Source organism: Liolophura sinensis, chromosome 12 (genome assembly GCF_032854445.1).
Source record: "Liolophura sinensis isolate JHLJ2023 chromosome 12, CUHK_Ljap_v2, whole genome shotgun sequence".
Taxonomy (NCBI): Eukaryota; Metazoa; Mollusca; class Polyplacophora; order Chitonida; family Chitonidae; genus Liolophura; species Liolophura sinensis.
The window spans coordinates 29,919,763-29,938,912 of record NC_088306.1 but is presented as its reverse complement, the minus strand read 5'-3'; the positions used below and the strand labels follow the sequence as shown (position 1 = coordinate 29,938,912).

At 40.7% G+C, this 19,150-nt stretch overlaps 1 protein-coding gene across 1 annotated transcript in view; it reads left to right on the top strand.

Moving 5' to 3' along the window:
• The window catches only part of LOC135479878 (retinal guanylyl cyclase 2-like), a 51,506-nt gene that overhangs the window by 8,767 nt on the left and 23,589 nt on the right, over positions 1 to 19,150 (top strand). The window contains exons 2-5 of the mRNA XM_064759784.1: positions 5,859 to 5,875; positions 10,374 to 10,478; positions 15,997 to 16,074; positions 18,940 to 19,044. Coding sequence (XP_064615854.1) covers positions 5,859 to 5,875; positions 10,374 to 10,478; positions 15,997 to 16,074; positions 18,940 to 19,044 — 305 coding nt within the window. The remainder of the gene's footprint in view (positions 1 to 5,858; positions 5,876 to 10,373; positions 10,479 to 15,996; positions 16,075 to 18,939; positions 19,045 to 19,150) is intronic.

Below are 19,150 nucleotides of genomic sequence, written 5' to 3'. Positions count from 1 at the left end.
GTCAATACATGGAATAAGCTCATTTTCGAAGCGAAATCAATCGCGACAAACAAGAAGTAATGATTTTTGTCTTTTCTTTGTTTTGTCTCACTGATTAGATACATGGTAATGCGTTACAGGTTCTGGAGTTTTTGTTTGTCCACAGTAAAAAGTGTAAATGGTCACCTATAGTTTTAGCCAAGAGGATGCTTCGGTAAAATATTGTATTAAAGCTTAAGGTCTCACTATAACTGACATGTGGAAAACAGATAAACTTCATTATATAAGACTTTATGAGATAGCACCTGAAATTCAAACTGTGATACATTTGTCACACATGTTATTCGACGTTCCCATTTTTTGCCTGTAAGATCTAAAAATAAGTCCATAAATCAAGTTTGAAATCGGAATTAAAAATAACTCCTTTGTGGAAATGTCCTCTCGATAAGGTTATCTTCTCAGTATGAAGCCAGATTAGATTTACAAACCTCGCACGACTTCCTGTCACTACTACCCTATTCCAGTGATACACTGTTCGGCGTTTTCTTTGCCGGCGAAGACACATTTTAATAAAAATTTGAAACGCACACCAATAGCCTGTGGAACACTGGTTTGATATTGGAACGTGTGGAGATTTTCTTGTGTTTGAATGTTTCTTCAAGGGTGAATATCTCCCCACTAACCGTAAAAGTCGGATTTAATGTAAAAAAATATCGATTTCCCGTATGTGCAGATGTGTGTTAAAATATAGAAACTTACTTTTCTGATCTTTATTCGAATTATTAAGGTGATGTGCACATTCCGATACCTTTGTCTACTTGGCCGATTGGTTTTCTTTGATAATTACTTCCTTATTTCCTTTTATTGATTACTGGGCTGTCCATTAGATGTAACACCTAGTTCATTGACAATCTGGATGGCTTATAGTCTCCTCGATTTTATATGTTTTTCTTTCTTGATGTTTAACGACACACCCTGGACTCATATTTAATTACCGCTGTTTCCGAGTTATCCTCATTAAAGCCTCATCCTTACCAGCGAAATTAGATTCGATTCTAGGACACAGTTTATTAGTCGAGAAAAACGATTAAGCCGACTGAAGCACAAAGGCTCTGCCTCCTTGACTTCTGCGCGCTTTTAAGACAGAAAAGTGGTCGACTGAGTGATTGTCGTTTAATTTGATTGTCGTTTTACTTGTATCTACTGACTCACCAACCATTTGTTTTATTGACTGATTAGGTGCATGAGTGCTTTTACTTGTTTCAACGCTGCTTGACTCAGTGATTTTTTATGGCAATTGCAGAGGCAAAACAATTAGAGACCTCATTACTCAGTAATAGTCTTCCAAGTACAAATGTTTCATCAAATTCGGCGACATAACAAACACTGGTCACGACAGAAAGATGATCATGCAAACTTAATTGGTTCCGTCTCGGATAGATACTGCCATGTTCACACCTTATACCCGAGTTTCACGAACATATCAGTCACAGCAGATGTGTCAATAGCTGCCTTTGCTCGACGTATCAACGACTTCTACGCGGCGGCCGTTTGCCAGGCGTGGATGCTCAAAGGTGGATGGTTTGCTTATGTATAGAAGGCTTCAAGCGCCTGCTCAATAACTGCATAGCGCTCCGCCAAATTGCACGAAAAACGGTTGGTCTTTGTGGCAGGTTTTGTGGTTAGCCTATTGGATAATATCTTACGCATCCATCAACCGGAAGCCGCAGGGTTTCTTTTCTCTGTTGACTTCGACACCAGTGAGGTCATCGCCGCCATCTCCGCTCTTTGTAACAGAGTTTTCTTCTCCGGAAACACATTTAGAAGCCCTGAGGTTTCTTCTCCCTGTTGAACTCGACATCAGTGAGGTTATCGCCGCCATCTCCGCTCTTTGTAACAGGATCCTCTTCTCCGGGACGCATTTCGGCAAAGCGTTCGACAAACTGCCAGCCTGTGCTTCAAATCGAAATCGATCATCTCTCAATGAAATGATCAATGAAACGCCGGCCGATGTGACAGGACCAGAAATATAACAGCAATTAACCATTACTCGTTTAGTAACATTTTTTTCTCCATTTCCGTGCGTTTTTTTTCTGTTGCTCTCCTTTATTAAGTGCGTAAGGTCCTCTTTCGGAATTTATGTTTCACTGTGTCCAGTAAAATACAAATCACTCCGGTGGAACTTCTAACATACCAATTAACATTGCTCCGTTGTATAAGAGAGAAGTCGTATTTGAGAACAGCATATACTACCAATGAAATAAATCGATAAATAACTGTTTGCCTTATTGAATGACTGGATGCATGATTACTTTACCGTATGACCCTGCTGCTTGACTCATTGAATGTTTTGATGACCAACTAAAAATCAAACTGATTAGAGACCTCTTTAGTCAGGAAGAATCTTTCAAGTAGAAAGCTTTCTTCAAACTCGGCGACATAACATAAGCTGATCGCGAGAGACAGATGGTCATGCAAACTTAATTGGTCCGGACAAACTCCGGCATGTTCACAACTTATACCCAGAGTTTTACGAACACATCATTTACGAACAGCAGATGTGTCAATAGTCGCCTTTGCTCGACGTATCAACGACTTCTACGCGGCGGCCGTTTGCCAGGCGTGGATGCTCAAAGGTGGATGGTTTGCTTATGTATAGAAGGCTTCAAGCGCCTGCTCAATAACTGCATAGCGCTCCACCAAATTGCACGAAAAACGGTTGGTCTTTGTGGCAGGTTTTGTGGTTAGCCTATTGGATAATATCTTACCCATCCATCAACCGGAAGCCGCAGGGTTTCTTCTCTCTGTTGACCTCGACACCAGTGAGGTCATTGCGGCCATTTCAGCTATTTTTAACAGGATTCGGTTCTCCGGGAACACATTTGAGCTAAGCGTTCGACAAACTGAAGAAATCGAATCCTTCATTTGTCCATTACAGCCAAGGAAACGCCGGCCTATGTGACAGGACGGGATATATAAAAGCAATTAACAATTTCTCGTTTAGTAACGCTTTTTTCTTTCTCCATGCGTTTTTCTGCTATTCTTCTTTTTTCAAGGTGTTCAGACTTGCAGGGTGTAAGACCGTGCAGGGAAATTTGTTTCTTTGCAGCGCCCAATCAAAATCAAATCACTCCGGTGGAACTTCTAACATGCCAATTAACGCTCCGTTGGGTAAGAGAAAAGGTCGTTCTAAAATTGCAGCCGGTTGGATCTGACACAGATCAAACCTTCCCCCTGCACGATAAGTAGCACTTTGTCCAGACCAGTTCTATAAACTGCGAACAACAAGCCTTGACGGTAACCAGTCGTGTTGATACTTTGCTGTGTCTACAGTGGCCCTTCTCCTGCGTTATCAGTAGAAACACACCGACTTCAAACAGCTGGTCGTGGACTTAAACATCAAGTTCTAAACATCAATCACCCAACAAAACATCTGAGCCCCTTACCATACATTTGTCTCGTCAATGAAATTTTAACATCCGTTCCGTCGGTACAAGCCCATGTCATTCATCAACAGTACTAAGAACATTTCCTGGATCGATAATAGACTGACACTCTTTGACACTCACAAATCACTGTTCAGAAGAATTGTTGTGAGAAGAACCTTTACTGAAACAGTTCCGTTTATGCCGATAAACCGGCGCGAGCTGGATTCGAACCTACGACCTAACTGAGGTACCTTATACATTTCTATATACAATTGTGTACCGGATATCTTACACGGCTGTGGCTATTTAAGTCTGTTCCCCTCACTACATCCTGAATGACCAGGGTAATATTTTTGCTGTCTTTTCTTGTATAAATGTCCGTATTTTTTTCTTCTCCGTGTCTGATTTTTGATGTTTTCTTATTGGATCTAAAATCTTTTACTGTCACCTGGTTTCAACGTGTGCTGGCTTTATGGCTGAAATATGTCATTTTCATTTATTAATCCCTGAGACCAGTCTGCAAGCTGAGTGTCCGTAAAACAAACTGGATGTTCAGAAGATATTATTCCACATTGTTGACATCTTGGTGTCACTAATCGTCGTTTTACAAAACAAACAACATGGAAAATTCTAATCGTCTATCTACACAGGTATTCTCTTCTAAAGTTTCAAATATGTTTTGTAAACTGATAAGCTTAACTTGATATTCATCTCGCGTCTGCAATTATGAAATAATGGTTTTTCATCTGGTCATGTTTGGGAGCGTGAATGAATGAAACGCCATTGTCGAAACCAAAACTGAAAAGGAGAAGATATGTTCATGCATACAGTGACAGAAATACATATATGTATTGCTATAAGCCAGCCCACATTTATGGTTTGCTCCCCCATTGCTCGATGTGGGATAATTTACTTCTATTACAGCCCCCCCCCCCCTCCCAAGTATTGTATGCAAGAACAAACAGCACTAAGACATAAATATGTGTGTTTTCGTGATTACGTGGGTGATTTCATATTTCTCTTTGTGATTTATAAGGATTTTTCAATGTATGATCTGCAGTTGTATCTGATTTCCACACCCTCCGCTACAAAGCTAGGATAACCGTTCACCAGTGTTATTATCTGATTCTGGATGTTAAAATGTATGTATTTAAGCGGCATTTTTTTATCCCGCTTCTTGATCGATAGTCTTTTTATATCGTATTCCTGCACCAACCAGAATTCTGCCAGAGGACTAAGCATCCCCGAGTTCTGACCTCTTGGCATTGTTTTAATGTAAACTGACGGCCAGAAGGAACTTTACAAAGAGTTCAAATCAATTTATTTTGCCAAAGTGAAAAACAGGATGAATGAAGTTTAATGTATTGAAAAGACCAATGACTTTAGGTATTGAGTCTTGAGTAAGGACGGACCAAAGCAGACCTCAAATCATTTTACAAGTGAACAAACAGAGCAGGTGTAGAAAAATAGCCATTCCATCTTGCTTAACAATGGGCAGAGTATAAAAAAGTGGATTATTTTCAAAATAAGTCAATATTAAAACCAATCAATATCGTGTGTGACCTCTTGCTTCAACACATGAAAAAACTCTCGGACGCATAGAAAAAGTCAGTCGTCTGATGAGATGACGTAGGATTCGTTGCCATTCATCTTGGAGAGCAAACGCCATTTCTCATCCTTTGGCTGCAAGGTGTGGCCGTTGTCTTACTCGACGACCCATGATATCCCAAATGTGTTCTATGGGGACATATCTGTGGAACGTGCAGGCCACGGCAAGACGTTGACCTCGTTGGCCTCCAGGAAGTTCTGCAGAACTCGAGCTGCCTGGGGTTTGGCGTTGCCATGCTGGTACAGGACACCACGTGGCTGCTGCTGAAGGAATGGCAGGACAACAGGACGTAGAACCTAACGTTGAGCTGTTAGGTTCCCGTAGATGACCAGTGGTGTCTGTTCCTCTACACAAATCCCAACCAAACCATCACGCTACCTCCACCAAAGGTACCACCTGCTGGACGCATGATGCAGCTGTTCGTTCGCCTCTTCGAGGGTAAACCCACTGTCTGCCATCGGCTCGGAACAGGCAGAGGTGGCTTTCATCTTTGAAAACAACACGTTGCCAATCACGTTGCTGCCAACAGCGTACATTTCGATCCATCGCAACCATTGGCGACGATGTTCGGCTGTCAACAACTGCCCTCTGAATGGTCGATAGGCCCTAATTCCGTGACCCATGAGTCTCCTTGACTCCGTCTGCCGACTGATCTGGTGACCTAAGGCATTGATTGACGATGACACTGTCAGGAAGTCACTGTCAGGAAGCGCTTCCTCAGGTGTAAGGTGCGCAGGTAACCGGGCGTAGTTACCCTAGGCCTGCCTGTTCTTGGCCTGTTTGATGTCTGCCCTATCTGTCTGTAATGTTGCATCAAGTTTGACACAGTTACACGAGAGCAGCCAAAGGTCCTTGCAGTGTGGGCATGGATGGCTCCGATGGATATCATACCCAGGGCCCTCTCGCATTGTTCTGGAGTCAATCGAGGCGTAATTTGGTGGTTTTAAGTCCGCGTGCAAGTCCAGCACACTGTTTGTAACGTTTTATACACTTATTACATGTGCAGTGTGGTCATCCATGGGTCACGTGATTTTCCAGCTTTCTTCGTTGTCTCAAAAGAAATTCTTGTGAGCGTATATGACGCTTATGGGACATGAGAATATGCTTCATACAATGTTTTCCTACAATAATTTGGTATTAAGTTGCTGAAAAGGCTGGTTAAATTTAACTCACGGAGTCGTAAAGTTTCTTTTGGCCGTCAGTTTAATTGTTGTATGTTTAATGTGAGGACAACACATGTTGAGTAATTCTGGACCACTGACATCTAATAAATGTCAACTAACATGACTGACTAACATGTAGCAATATCTTGCTACAATGATCACCACATGTTTCTATGGTGAAATATACCGCAGCCGTTTTCAAATGCTGGAATGTTGAATTCAGAGTAAACATATATTTGTGACTACTGTGGTACTAGTTTGAACTGTGTGGCCTGACTTGTGGCTTGTGGCATGATTCCTTGGCAGCCGTCTTGGTGGGAAAATGATTAAGAGAAACCTCTAGTGTAAGTAAAATGAAACAGAGCGTTTATTCCCTTAGATATGCCATCATGAGCGAACCGACCAATCTAATGCGGTACACTACGATTTGAATCTGAACGCATGAAGTTCCTTACATCCTCCTTCTTTTCTGAGCAAACTGAAAATGGCTCAATAAAATGTCAAATGTAGGCGTCAAACTGAAGTTCAGTTTTAGGATTCTACACATCTTTTGGGGGTATCCTGTTGGCGATTTCTTCCTGAATAGCCTGATATCTCACTCCCCTGTTATCCCTGTCTTATTTTGGAGTGTGTCACGCGACCATCGTACTGAAGAATATTTCACTTTGACGGCGGCCATTATTATGGTGGGAGAAAACCAGGCAGAGCCCGGAGGACATCCGCAATTGGCTTGATGCCAGCATGAGCTGAACCGCATTGTTGAGTGGCTTCTGGCTTGTTGCGTCGAGGCAGCACGCTAACAACTCGGACACAAGGCCCCCGTTTTGCGAATTGGTTTTTATTGACCCTGAACGTCCATTATGATTGCCAGCTGGTGTACGAGGCTTCTGTTTTCACGTCTAGACTCCGCATGTGTATAATACACACAGTTATACCTTGGATGAGAGTAAACTTGCAGATTTATGGTGCAACAGATTGGCTAGATGTCAACAACATCCATTCGTAAAGTAGGTAAAAAAATCGTGCTGAGACATTGTTTATTTCGCGCTAAAAATGCGTTACGTAACAAAGCATCTGTAACAGAAGCCTACAGCCTGTCAGCAACAACATATGACCGCCTGTCAAGGATTCCTCATTAGGGGTTTAAATTAGCCCTTTCTCCTGCTTACAAAGCTGTCCAAGCTGTGGCCTCAGTCTAGTCTACCAGCTAAAAGCCCAGACGTGCCTCAAAATGAGAGTAGTCGTTAGCCAACCTTGGTCTGAAAAGGGGGATAATCAATTTCTACTGCCCAAGGAAACCGTCTAACGACCTCAACCTTGGTCACACAGCCAATCTGTATCTAACCAAGATTCCCTAGGTGCTGCGTCCAGTAAATCACTCCACACCCCGGGCCCGGATCCACCAGGCCAAGTTATAATCACCACCCGTTACTGGTGCTATGATTAGCCCAGGGCTTGTACCACATTGAATAATGCTTAATGTGGAAATGGTGTAGTACAATATTTCTAGCTGGTTACATGCCTGGTTTTTACGTCGTACTTAACAATATTTTAGTTATATGACGATGATCTAGCTGACGAAAATATATATACCTGGTTTTCACATCGTACTTAACAATGTTTTAGTCAAATGACGATGATCTAGCCGACAAACGTATATATGCCTGGTTTTTACGTCGTACTTAACAATGTTTTAGTCATATGACGGTGATCTAGCTGCAAAACGTATAAAAGCTTGGTTTTTACGCCGTACTTAACAATGTTTTAATCATATGATGCTGATGTAGCTGACAAAGGCATATATTCCTGGTTTTGGACGATCTGGCTGACTAATGTTTGATATGTCTGGTTTTTACGTTGTACTTAACAGTGTTTTAGTCATATGATGACGGTCTAACTCACAAACCTCTCATATGTGAGAGCCATTTCGTGGCCTAATGGTTAGGGCGTCCGTATCGATGTCGAGAGATCCGGGATCAAACCAATGACTTAACAAATGATACTTGTTGCTGCTTCGCTTGGCGCTCAGCACGGAGAGGTTACAGCAAGGAAATAAGACTGGTTTATCCGTTACCAGTATAATCTGACTGGGTGTGGTGTTATATCGGGTGTCTTTAGCGTGATACTTCAGTGGCGGCAGCACAGTTTCGACGGTAAACCCAAGGCGTTCATTCATTCATTCCATTTTGTGTATAATGTTTGGAACGACACAAGTGTATATAATGGCTGCATCAGATGGTTAAACTGCAGGCTCGCAGTGACCATCAGGCCCTTGATTAAGTAGTATATATTTATTTATTTGTTTGTTTGACTGGTGTTTTATGCCGTACTCAAGAATATTTCACTTATACGACGGCGGTCAGCATTTTGGTGTGAGGAAAGCCCGGAGGAAACCTAAGTACATGTAAATAGTGTATATGACAGTGTATATACCGGTATAAGTTTAACTGTAAATTAGAAAGTGCTATTCCTATAATCTAGCCTCAAGGGTGTCATCCTTTAAAACGAAATGGGTCATTCGTTTCACTATACCATTTTAGGTATTAATATTTATTTATATATGTATTTTAAAATTTATAATATTTGTATACATTTATGTATTTACTTATTTTATTGAGATATTAAGATCTACAAGGAAACATTACCTTTTCATGGGGTATTAGTTTAAGCTGTGTAAGGGACAATGACTAAATGTCTATCTTCATCACCGGTGAATTCGCAAGGTTTTCACGTGGATGACCCAATTGTCTGACTGTCGTTCTGGATTTCATATAACTGGTCAGTTTAATATTTATGATAGAAGAGGTAATTACCAGTAAAGATTTTAAAATGTATTCACCTGTTTAAAGGTTTAAAGACTTGAGTAGAAACTCTTATCAAGATAATACCAGAAAAAAAATGTGGACAGCTTTTTTTAGAATAAAAACTTACTAAATTTTACTTCCAGTTGGCTTACATTATGCATTGTTACGCCAGTCCTATCTGTGAAACAAGTCCTCTTTAATTTGGCAGCCTTTTTATTTCTTTAGAGACAAACTAGACTCTGTGAGACTTCGTATAGTATGGGTAACAATTCTAGAAGACACAATGGCGGCATAGCACCAACAATCAAGCCCGCGTCCAACAAACAGGCGTAGATTCAATCGAATATTTTTTTTTTGTAATTGCCCGTTTTGCAATCCACGGAATGAATTCAAAATCATGCCCATGTGGCTTTTAAACATCAATGCTCTATTCACTACACTATGTATCACGCGATGTGTATAGCTTGAGACTTTTTGTATTGGATTCGCTAAAATAGCATTAGACTGGTTGACGCCGTTATCATGTTTAATGCACTCCAAATAGCCACGCTCTTTTCAGTACAGTGCTGCTTAAAATCAAGCTCAGCTATGTCATTAAGACAGTCTACATAACATTTACGCAGTGTGAAAAGTGGAATAAAAGAATGAGGTTGTCTTCACGCCACGTCGACAAATCCACATCGACGAAATTAGTCATTCGAAAATGTGGCGGTTTTGACTGTGTGTTGAATGTTGGAATAGGGGGGAGAAAGAGGGAGGAGGTAGAATTCTTCCTGTAGAGCAAAGTAATGGACTTTTTACGAATTCACTCTATTGAAGATCAGATTTGTCAGTTATGCCCCATTTTATTTTTTTATTTTAGTCCAAGTTGAGCTTATGTTATGTGTTTAATCCATCAATATTGCGTATAAGTCTTTAGGTCATCCTTGGGAAGGTTGGTCATCAGTTTGCCAAAGGTCGATAGTTTATAGGTGGCAGTCCCGTCACTACACCCTTATGAAACAGAACACTATCGTATATGTGGACAATACTTGGGTACAGCGTTAAGCTATTCTCCATCAATCAGTCTAGTTCGCTAAGCTCCAGGTAGTTTCAAAGTACAGCGTGAGGCCACTGACATTTGCCAGTTACCTGACAAAAATCTTGAATTGAAATTAATCAAGTGACCTCACTGGCCCAGGTTCTGATAATCGCGGTGAGCTTGTGCTTAAATCGTCTAATCCAGGGAGGTCCCAAACACTCTTGCCGCTCTGCAATTATCAATCTGTGCAAAATAAACTCCGTTTGCAGTTTGTATGTGGGTTAAAAGGTTATTTTAGATGAGTCTGTTTCCCCTCAAAAATGGAAATGTTTGTAATGGTATCTTCACCCGTTTCAGACACTTGCCAAGAGCACCATGTTTGAGAAACCTGACATACTGAAGGCATCTGAACCAAGTTACTCCATGACGAGTTTGAACGAGTATGTGGACTTTTCAGAGACAGCCAGATACAACGTAAGTATGAAAGAGTAGTTCAGTTTTCAAATACGACTAGTGTTAAATATGAATGAGTACGCAAGTTTAATATCGTAAAAGTAACCCCTCCCATGTTCAAAAATTTCATCGTAAAACGACCTAATGATTCCAGATGAAGTAATATCATACAGTTTTGCGTTTCAATGAATCAAAACAACGGCTTCTCTCCTTGCACATGAGACAATGGGTCCAAAACGAACAGTCTCCTCCAAGAAAATCCTTTCTAAACAGAGCTGTGCTACAACATGTACACTTCACACAGAAGATGTTTACAGTAAAAGACATACTGTATAGAGAGCATAGTCATCGCTGCAACGACAGTGTGATAGATGTACAGTATAGAGAGCAAAGCCAGCGCTGCAACGACAGTGTGATAGACGTACAATATAGAGACCATAGTCATCGCTGCAACGACAGTGTGATAGACGTACAGTATAGGGACCATAGTCAGCGCTGCAACGACAGTGTGATAGATGTACAGTATAGAGAGCAAAGCCAGCGCTGCAACGACAGTGTGATAGATGTACAGTATAGAGAGCAAAGCCAGCGCTGCAACGACATCGTCATAGACGTACAGTATAGAGAGCATAGTCATCGCTGCAACGACAGTGTCTTAGATGTACAGTATAGAGAGCATAGTCATTGCTGCAACGACAGTGTGATAGATGTACAGTATAGAGAGCAAAGCCAGCGCTGCAGCGACAGCGTCATAGACGTACAGTATAGAGAGCATAGCCAACGCTGCAACGACAGTGTCTTAGATGTACAGTATAGAGAGCATAGCTAGCGCTGGAACGACAGTGTGATAGATGTACAGTATAGAGAGCAAAGCCAGCGCTGCAACGACAGCGTCATAGACGTACAGTATAGAGAGCATAGCCAGCGCTGCAACGACAGTGTCTTAGATGTACAGTATAGAGAGCATAGCCATCGCTGCAACGACAGTGTCTTAGATGTACAGTATAGAGAGCAAAGCCAGCGCTGCAACGACAGCGTCATAGACGTACAGTATAGAGAGCATAGTCATCGCTGCAACGACAAAGTGATAGATGTACAGTATAGAGAGCATAGCCAGCGCTGCAACGACAGTGTCTTAGATGTACAGTATAGAGAACATAGTCATCGCTGCAACGACAGCGTCATAGACGTACAGTATAGAGAGCATAGTCATCGCTCCAACGACAAAGTGATAGATGTACAGTATAGAGAGCATAGCCAGCGCTGCAACGACAGCGTCATAGACGCACAGTATAGAGAGCATAGTCATCGCTGCAACGACAGTGTGATAGATGTACAGTATAGAGAGCATAGCCAGCGCTGCAACGACAAAGTGATAGATGTACAGTATAGAGAGCATAGCCAGCGCTGCAACGACAGTGTCTTAGATGTACAGTATAGAGAGCCTAGTCATCGCTGCAACGACAGTGTGATAGATGTACAGTATAGAGAGCAAAGCCAGCGCTGCAACGACAGCGTCATAGACGTACAGTATAGAGAGCATAGTCATCGCTGCAACGACAAAGTGATAGATGTACAGTATAGAGAGCATAGCCAGCGCTGCAACGACAGTGTCTTAGATGTACAGTATAGAGAGCATAGCCAGCGCTACAACGACAGTGATAGATGTACAGTATAGAGAGCAAAGCCAGCGCTGCAACGACAGCGTCATAGACGTACAGTATAGAGAGCATAGTCATCGCTGCAACGACAAAGTGATAGATGTACAGTATAGAGAGCATAGCCAGCGCTGCAACGACAAAGTGATAGATGTACAGTATAGAGAGCATAGTCATCGCTGCAACGACAAAGTGATAGATGTACAGTATAGAGAGCATAGCCAGCGCTGCAACGACAGCGTCATAGACGTACAGTATAGAGAGCATAGCCATCGCTGCAACGACAAAGTGATAGATGTACAGTATAGAGAACATAGCCAGCGCTGCAACGACAAAGTGATAGATGTACAGTATAGAGAGTATAGTCATCGCTGCAACGACAAAGTGATAGATGTACAGTATAGAGAGCATAGCCAGCGCTGCAACGACAGTGTCTTAGATGTACAGTATAGAGAGCATAGCCAGCGCTGCAACGACAGTGTCTTAGATGTACAGTATAGAGAGCCTAGTCATCGCTGCAACGACAATGTCATACACCTACAGTAGAGAGACCATAGCCAGTGTTGCAGCGACAGTGTGATAGATGTACAGTATACAGAGCAAAGCCAGCGCTGCAACGACAGTGTTATAGACGTACAGTATAGAGACCATAGCCAGCGCTGCAACTACAGTGTGATGGACGTTCAGTACAGAGACAATAGCCAGCGCTGCAACGATAGTGTGATATTTGGCAAATTGTAACCAGTGAAATATGGTCCCTTGTCAATTTACCTCAGTTAAGGTTTTATTCTAACTGTTTATGTAAATGCGTAAATAGTAGCAAAATACACGCCTCCTAGCACCGTGATTAGGTTAGACTGTCTAATCGATGTAGCTCAGTGAAACAGGAGCCCTAATTGTTGCTCTCCCCCATGTGGACGACCAAGGGTGACAACTCCTGCACAAGATCAGTTCATCTGGGTTGCGTTTCAAAGTCAAAGCAAGAACGGCAACCCTTAGTTCATGATCCAGACCCTTGTGGGCTCAGGGAAGAGAACTTGATCGGCCTGTGAGCAAACTCATGGGGGGAAAGGGCATACATGGTACTGAAAAGACTGTAACAGTCGAGTATGGGCGCTATCTCAATTGACCGGTAGACTGCGGTCAATTGAGAACTCTTGTCAACAGCAATCAATAGTTTACAACAGAATTTCATACCGACGGGATTTATTTTTAATAAATACGTTATGAGAAGCAATATATGGTTTAACTCTTTTTGAAAACTGGCCTAAACCTCGGATTAAACTTTGGATTAAAGATTAAACTTCGGATCAAATGTTTCATTTGCTGTTCTGTATGTGAAGCTCAACGTGCATATCTCAACCATCTACAAACCTAACCATAGTCTGAAAGTGAAAGAAAGCAGAAAAATAAGTGAGTATCGGCTGATAAGAACAATAAAAACTACACTAGACACTACCTTTTTTTTACTATATATGTTTTGACTGAATGTATCTTTTTGACTGAATGCAGTCAAATTAATAACAAAGAGCATGATAGGCTTCATGGGAAGTATTGGAAATGTTGTAAGCATGAGAGGCAGGAAAAGCCTTGCTTTTTCTGGGTCCATTTTGACCTTTGAAAGAATCCTAGTGTAATTGTTTAATTGTTGCGGGTTATTCCATTATTAAGCATTGTGTGTGGGTGAGAAAGTATGGTGTGTAGGTGAGAAAGTATGGTGTGTGGGTGAGAAAGTATGGTGTGTGGGTGAGAAAAAAGGAAGGACTTTAGAATTTGAACATTTGATCGAGCTTTTTTTTCAAGTCATAAAATCTAAAACATCACGTAAACATAATTTTGGGTATATAATTTTAAGTGGTCTTTTAAATTTTAAATTTAAATCTCGCTTATAGTGGTTCTATCAAACCGATGCATCCACCTTTAAATCAAAAAAGATTCATTGCACCAATTTATCCTATCAGAAAACCATCCGCATCATTTATACGTACGTTTAGGCTGTTTAGCAACACCAAATCCATTTGATTTAGCAAAAGAAATGAACTATTGAGGACTAAAGAAAAACAAGATTCTACTCGATCTTTTATCGTTGTTTTCGGTTTGGCAATATGTCAACTTCAACATAATTAGTGACTTCTGATTTTTGCTCTCGTATTCTGTTTTTTTTTTTTTTTTTAATTATCGGTGCTTCTTAAAAAATTCATGACCGAGGGTGGAAATAATGAAAAGTTTGATTTTTTATAATGAAAAGAAATTCACAGATAAAATACTAATTGGTTTTCTTCAGCACGAAATGTTTTCTTCAGGTCTCTTTTAATATATGTCATTCTTAAATGTAAGGGCTGTTTTTTATTTCCTTCTCCGCGTTTTTGATGGTGACGAACTTTTGTGTTATTGTATTGTCTTTCAGGATAGATACATTTTTTGACGACTACCACTTCGCATTGAAAGTTCTCCTTCTATTATTTATTTATTGTCAAACACTTTTTTTTATTTTGCCTGATTATTTTTCCTTTTTTTTCGTGAAACATTACGCCTCTGTTGACCTTTAGAACAATTTCTTGACGTCATGCAAAACACCTTAGGTCTACCATCTTACACATTAGATTGGGTATGGCGTGTAAAACTTGACCGTCTTATTACAAGTGTGCACTGCATGATATGCCTAATGAGAATATCATATCTACCTAAATCTGTCAAGGCTTAAGTTTAAACTTACTTTCGGAAGAGTTTGACTCCATTTCAAAAGACAGCAATACACATTTCCCTCAAAACTTAACCAACGCGCCCTTTGTTTATCAACATATCACAGTGAATTGAGGCAAAGAGCCAACGAGTCGTCTTAATCACTATCGTACTGTCGCTGAAACATATTTTATACGGTTTGTATATTAATACCGTTTGTGAAGAAGTGACAGCCCCTAAGACAAACTCTGGCCTTTAGGCAGCACAAATGGCAAACGTAATTTCGGGAAATCTTCAATAATGAAGATGATCTTCTGAGGGAATGTTCAACTCGTTGAATTCTGTTTTATACATGAGACTTATTTTTAGACCTTTAATGATGTTTACGCTGGAATTTGACGTAATTGTTGAAGGGATAAATGAATCCCTTCGTTGGTGTTGAGGCGAGGACGGTGTAACGGGCGATGGGTTTAAACAAAAATTCAGGTCTTTTTTTTTGTAGCGAACGTTAATTTGAATTCTGTCCAGAGCAGCCGCTCTGAAACAAGAATGGACACCGGAGTGAAAAATGGGTGCGCTATTTTTGTGACTCTCCTCGGGAGTGTATTACTGAAAATAGTGCTGATGACAGGAAGCCTTATATCCTGAAACACATGACAAACGCTCTAGTTTTCACTTCTTTCCATCATGCCTTATTTATACCCTCGTCACGCGACTTTTAAGACAATGAACAAGAATAGGTTCCATTTAACCGTGACATTCAGCCCACGTTCACCTCTAAAGAAATATAGACAGCGCGGAGTGAAATTTCTCATTATTTTCCATATTTCATGTTTAAAAGTTCAAAAATCTACTTAGAACCTCTACCCTTTGAGTGTACCGAACCCATATGAATGTATGAAACGTATCTCAGCAAGGCGTACTAGTCATACAGTATAAGTACTCGCCGCTGTATTATAAGTATAGCCTATATACGGCTGTAAGTAAGCCGATGTGAGCTGCTGATCTAGTCTTATGTACGGTTTTTTATTGTTTTCTTGTATGATATCCCCTGAGAATGTCGCTGTGCTAATTACATGCTTACAACTGCCGAATCAATAATTGATGAAAGATTCATATCGTGTCAGCTTGCAGATTGCAGCTTACCATGCCGTCTATTTATATACGGCTCCTCCGCCTTTCTGTTTGTTTTACCACAGGGCGATCTTGTGCATGTTAAAGAGATCCAGGTGAAGGGGTTCGAAATGAAAGGAAAACTCATGTCGTATCTCCGAATGGTAAGTCTAAAGGGGTTGCTATTCTTTTGTCAGCAAACATTCGCCTCCAACCAACCACCCCACACCCCACCCCTCTTCGACATCCTCATCTACCTATCTCTGCCACTTCAGCCTTGGTTTGCCTCTGCATCAATGGATATTCTAAGCAGTGCACAATTGTGTCGGAACGACGGGAATGTTTGCCGGCTTCCTTTATGACTTGCTTGCTTCATTTTTTTCATGGCCAGTACGGCTTTCCAGCCCTCAACAAAGGGAAGCAATCTGTGCCCTACTTGAATAATAATACAGATAGTTTTATTAATAATACAAGGGTTTCAGTAACAATACAGGTGGTTTCATCAAGAATACAAGTGATTTCGCTAACAATTCAGTTGGTTTCATTTACAGTACAAGTGGATTCCTTAACAATACAAGTGGATTCCTTAACAATACAAGTGGTTTCATTAACAATACAAGGTGTTTCATTAACAGTACTGTAAATAATTATTGTTGGTATTCGTGATTCAAGAGGCAAGATTTGCTTCCGTTCATAGAAGGGTTACGAGCCCTATTCACCAAGGCAGTCATTCTTCATGCATGATTTCGAAACCTAGTCCAGTCGATTACCCAAGAACGTTTGTCTCTATCCAGAGATGATTTGCTAACCTATCTACTCGGCACTTGTCCTGACCAGGAAAGGGTTTTTATTTATTCCTTCACACTTTAAACCTGACCGGCATCGTTTTTAAGGGAAAAATTCTTAGATTAAATACATAAATACATAGATCAAACCTTAACAGGCATTACTTCATAGCTGTTCCGGGAATAGATTCGAATCCACCTGCTATAAAATCGTTTTCGCATAGCGTTAAATTTTCATTACCGATCATAAATACATGTGAGTTTTCGGTGCAATGTTTTATCAATGCGGATAAAATTGTAACTCCGACAATTTAATATCTCCACATGATAGACCGTTGGACGGTGTGTTGTGTAATTACTTTATCGATTACGAATTTAGTTACATAAAGAGCCTTTGTACAATAAAAATCCCTCTATGGGGTTTATAAAATACTAGTAAAAGCTGTTTATCCGAATGTTTCATTTATAGAAGCAACCCCATCGCGCCGCTGCTGCAAAAAAGTATGAAATTCAGCACAATCAATTAACGCAACACAATTTCATCATTAGACCGTAAATCGAATTAAAGATCACCTTTGGTGAACTGTACAGAGGACGATGTGGCGTGAGAGACATTCATGTACAAAAATACAGAGAAGGGAGAAGATTTTCAAAAACATATATAAGAAAGTAGGCCTATATAAAACTGACGGCCTTATCCTATTACCATGCATCGCCTCTTTAACTAAAACACCAAAAACCTCTAGCCCCAGCTTTATCCTGGTATATTATAAAGCGCTATTTGTGTGTAGTTTCTCGGTATCGGTCAGGAAACATCAATTTCAGAGGCCTAGCCGTTGACCTCTGCTGTGTTCCACGTGGAGATTTTCTGTAGCCAATCGGAATCATCGACATTTCGTAGATGACACCATGCTCAATATGGAAACAGCTCCCTGATTGGTGTTGATACACATGTAGTTTTAAAAGAAATGGAAGCAAATTTTAATTATACTTCCATTTAAAATGTATCGGTATGTTTTAGAGACCATGTTTGCAAGCTCATCCCAATAACATTAAACAAGAGAGATGTTCATATTTTTCTTAAAAATGATAGGACTGGTACAACTTGAAAATCTCGCTCGCGAGCGTGACTTGCATGAATTTTGTGCAGAAACAGGCACGTGACAGAAAGTAGTATACCGACAGGACATCATGTCAGTGGGTTATTGTTTCTGGGCTGGAGCTCTCTAATCCCTAAGAGCTATTAAAGCACCTCGTCCCACACACTCAAAACTGGATACAGCTGACTGGAACATTTGCTGAGAAAAGTGAAAATGGACATTATTTGATCGGTCTGAAACAGGCTAGAATAACACAAATCATCTGTCAATTCCCCTCACACCGAGCCCTACTTTTACTTGAGGAGTAAGGTGGTGCTTTATCACTCGTCGGAAATCCAAAATATTACGTTTGCGTTTTATCAAATCGATCTTCAGCTGTTTCCACGTATGAAATTTTAACATCTAAAAATTTGAGGAAAAAAAATACAGATAGGTAATAATTCATGATGCGTTCAATTCCATGAAGAAGTCTCTTTATGTCGTTTCGCGAGAAAAAGGTGGAAAGTAAATAAATAAATAAACTAGAAACCCTAGACAATTGCATTTTAGCCACCTTTGGGATCCATCTCGAACTACGTTTGTCGAGTACGACTGGTAAAGAAAATACTTGAAGGGTATTTGGTGCGCAATATTCGTTGTACCTGGTAGTCATCACGCGTTACGGTAGGTTATCTCGTTGACATCTAAACAATAAAATACAAAACCATCTATGCTGAATGTATGCCTTGAATGAGGAAAACAATGGTTCTCCTTATGTAACATTAATAACTCGTCTCCATCCACAGTCCAGCCGGCCTCCACTGTTGTTGTAAACGAACCCAAATTATACATCACGTCTGATCACATGTATTAAATCAACGAGGCATAGCTCTTCAAATATGCATGTCTTCCCTATAGGGGATGAGAATTATCTTTTGTGCCTAACTCAATTGAGTCATCCCTTTTGTTGTATATGCCACAGATTAAGCGAATCTCTCCATGTTATACCCCGCGGGAATCACACCCGGGGGAAAGGTGGGGGGGGACGATATTTAGCTAATTGCTCGATATCCCGATCTGATTGAATCAGGGTATCCAAATGTGATGACTTTGACGTGTTTTTATTTCTGTGAATGTGTATTCTGGCTGTTTTTTTCCTTCACAGCTACGAGAGCTCCGACACGAGAATCTCAACCCCTTTGTTGGCTTTCTGAACGAGTCTACAAGACCTGCCGTTATTACAGAGTTCTGTAACAGAGGCAGCCTCGAGGTAAACATGAACGCCGTCACCATGGTGACGGCAAATATTAGTAAATCAAAGCTTTATACGAAAACAAAATTCATAGAACAAAATACGGTTGGGGAGTCTTCTGGAA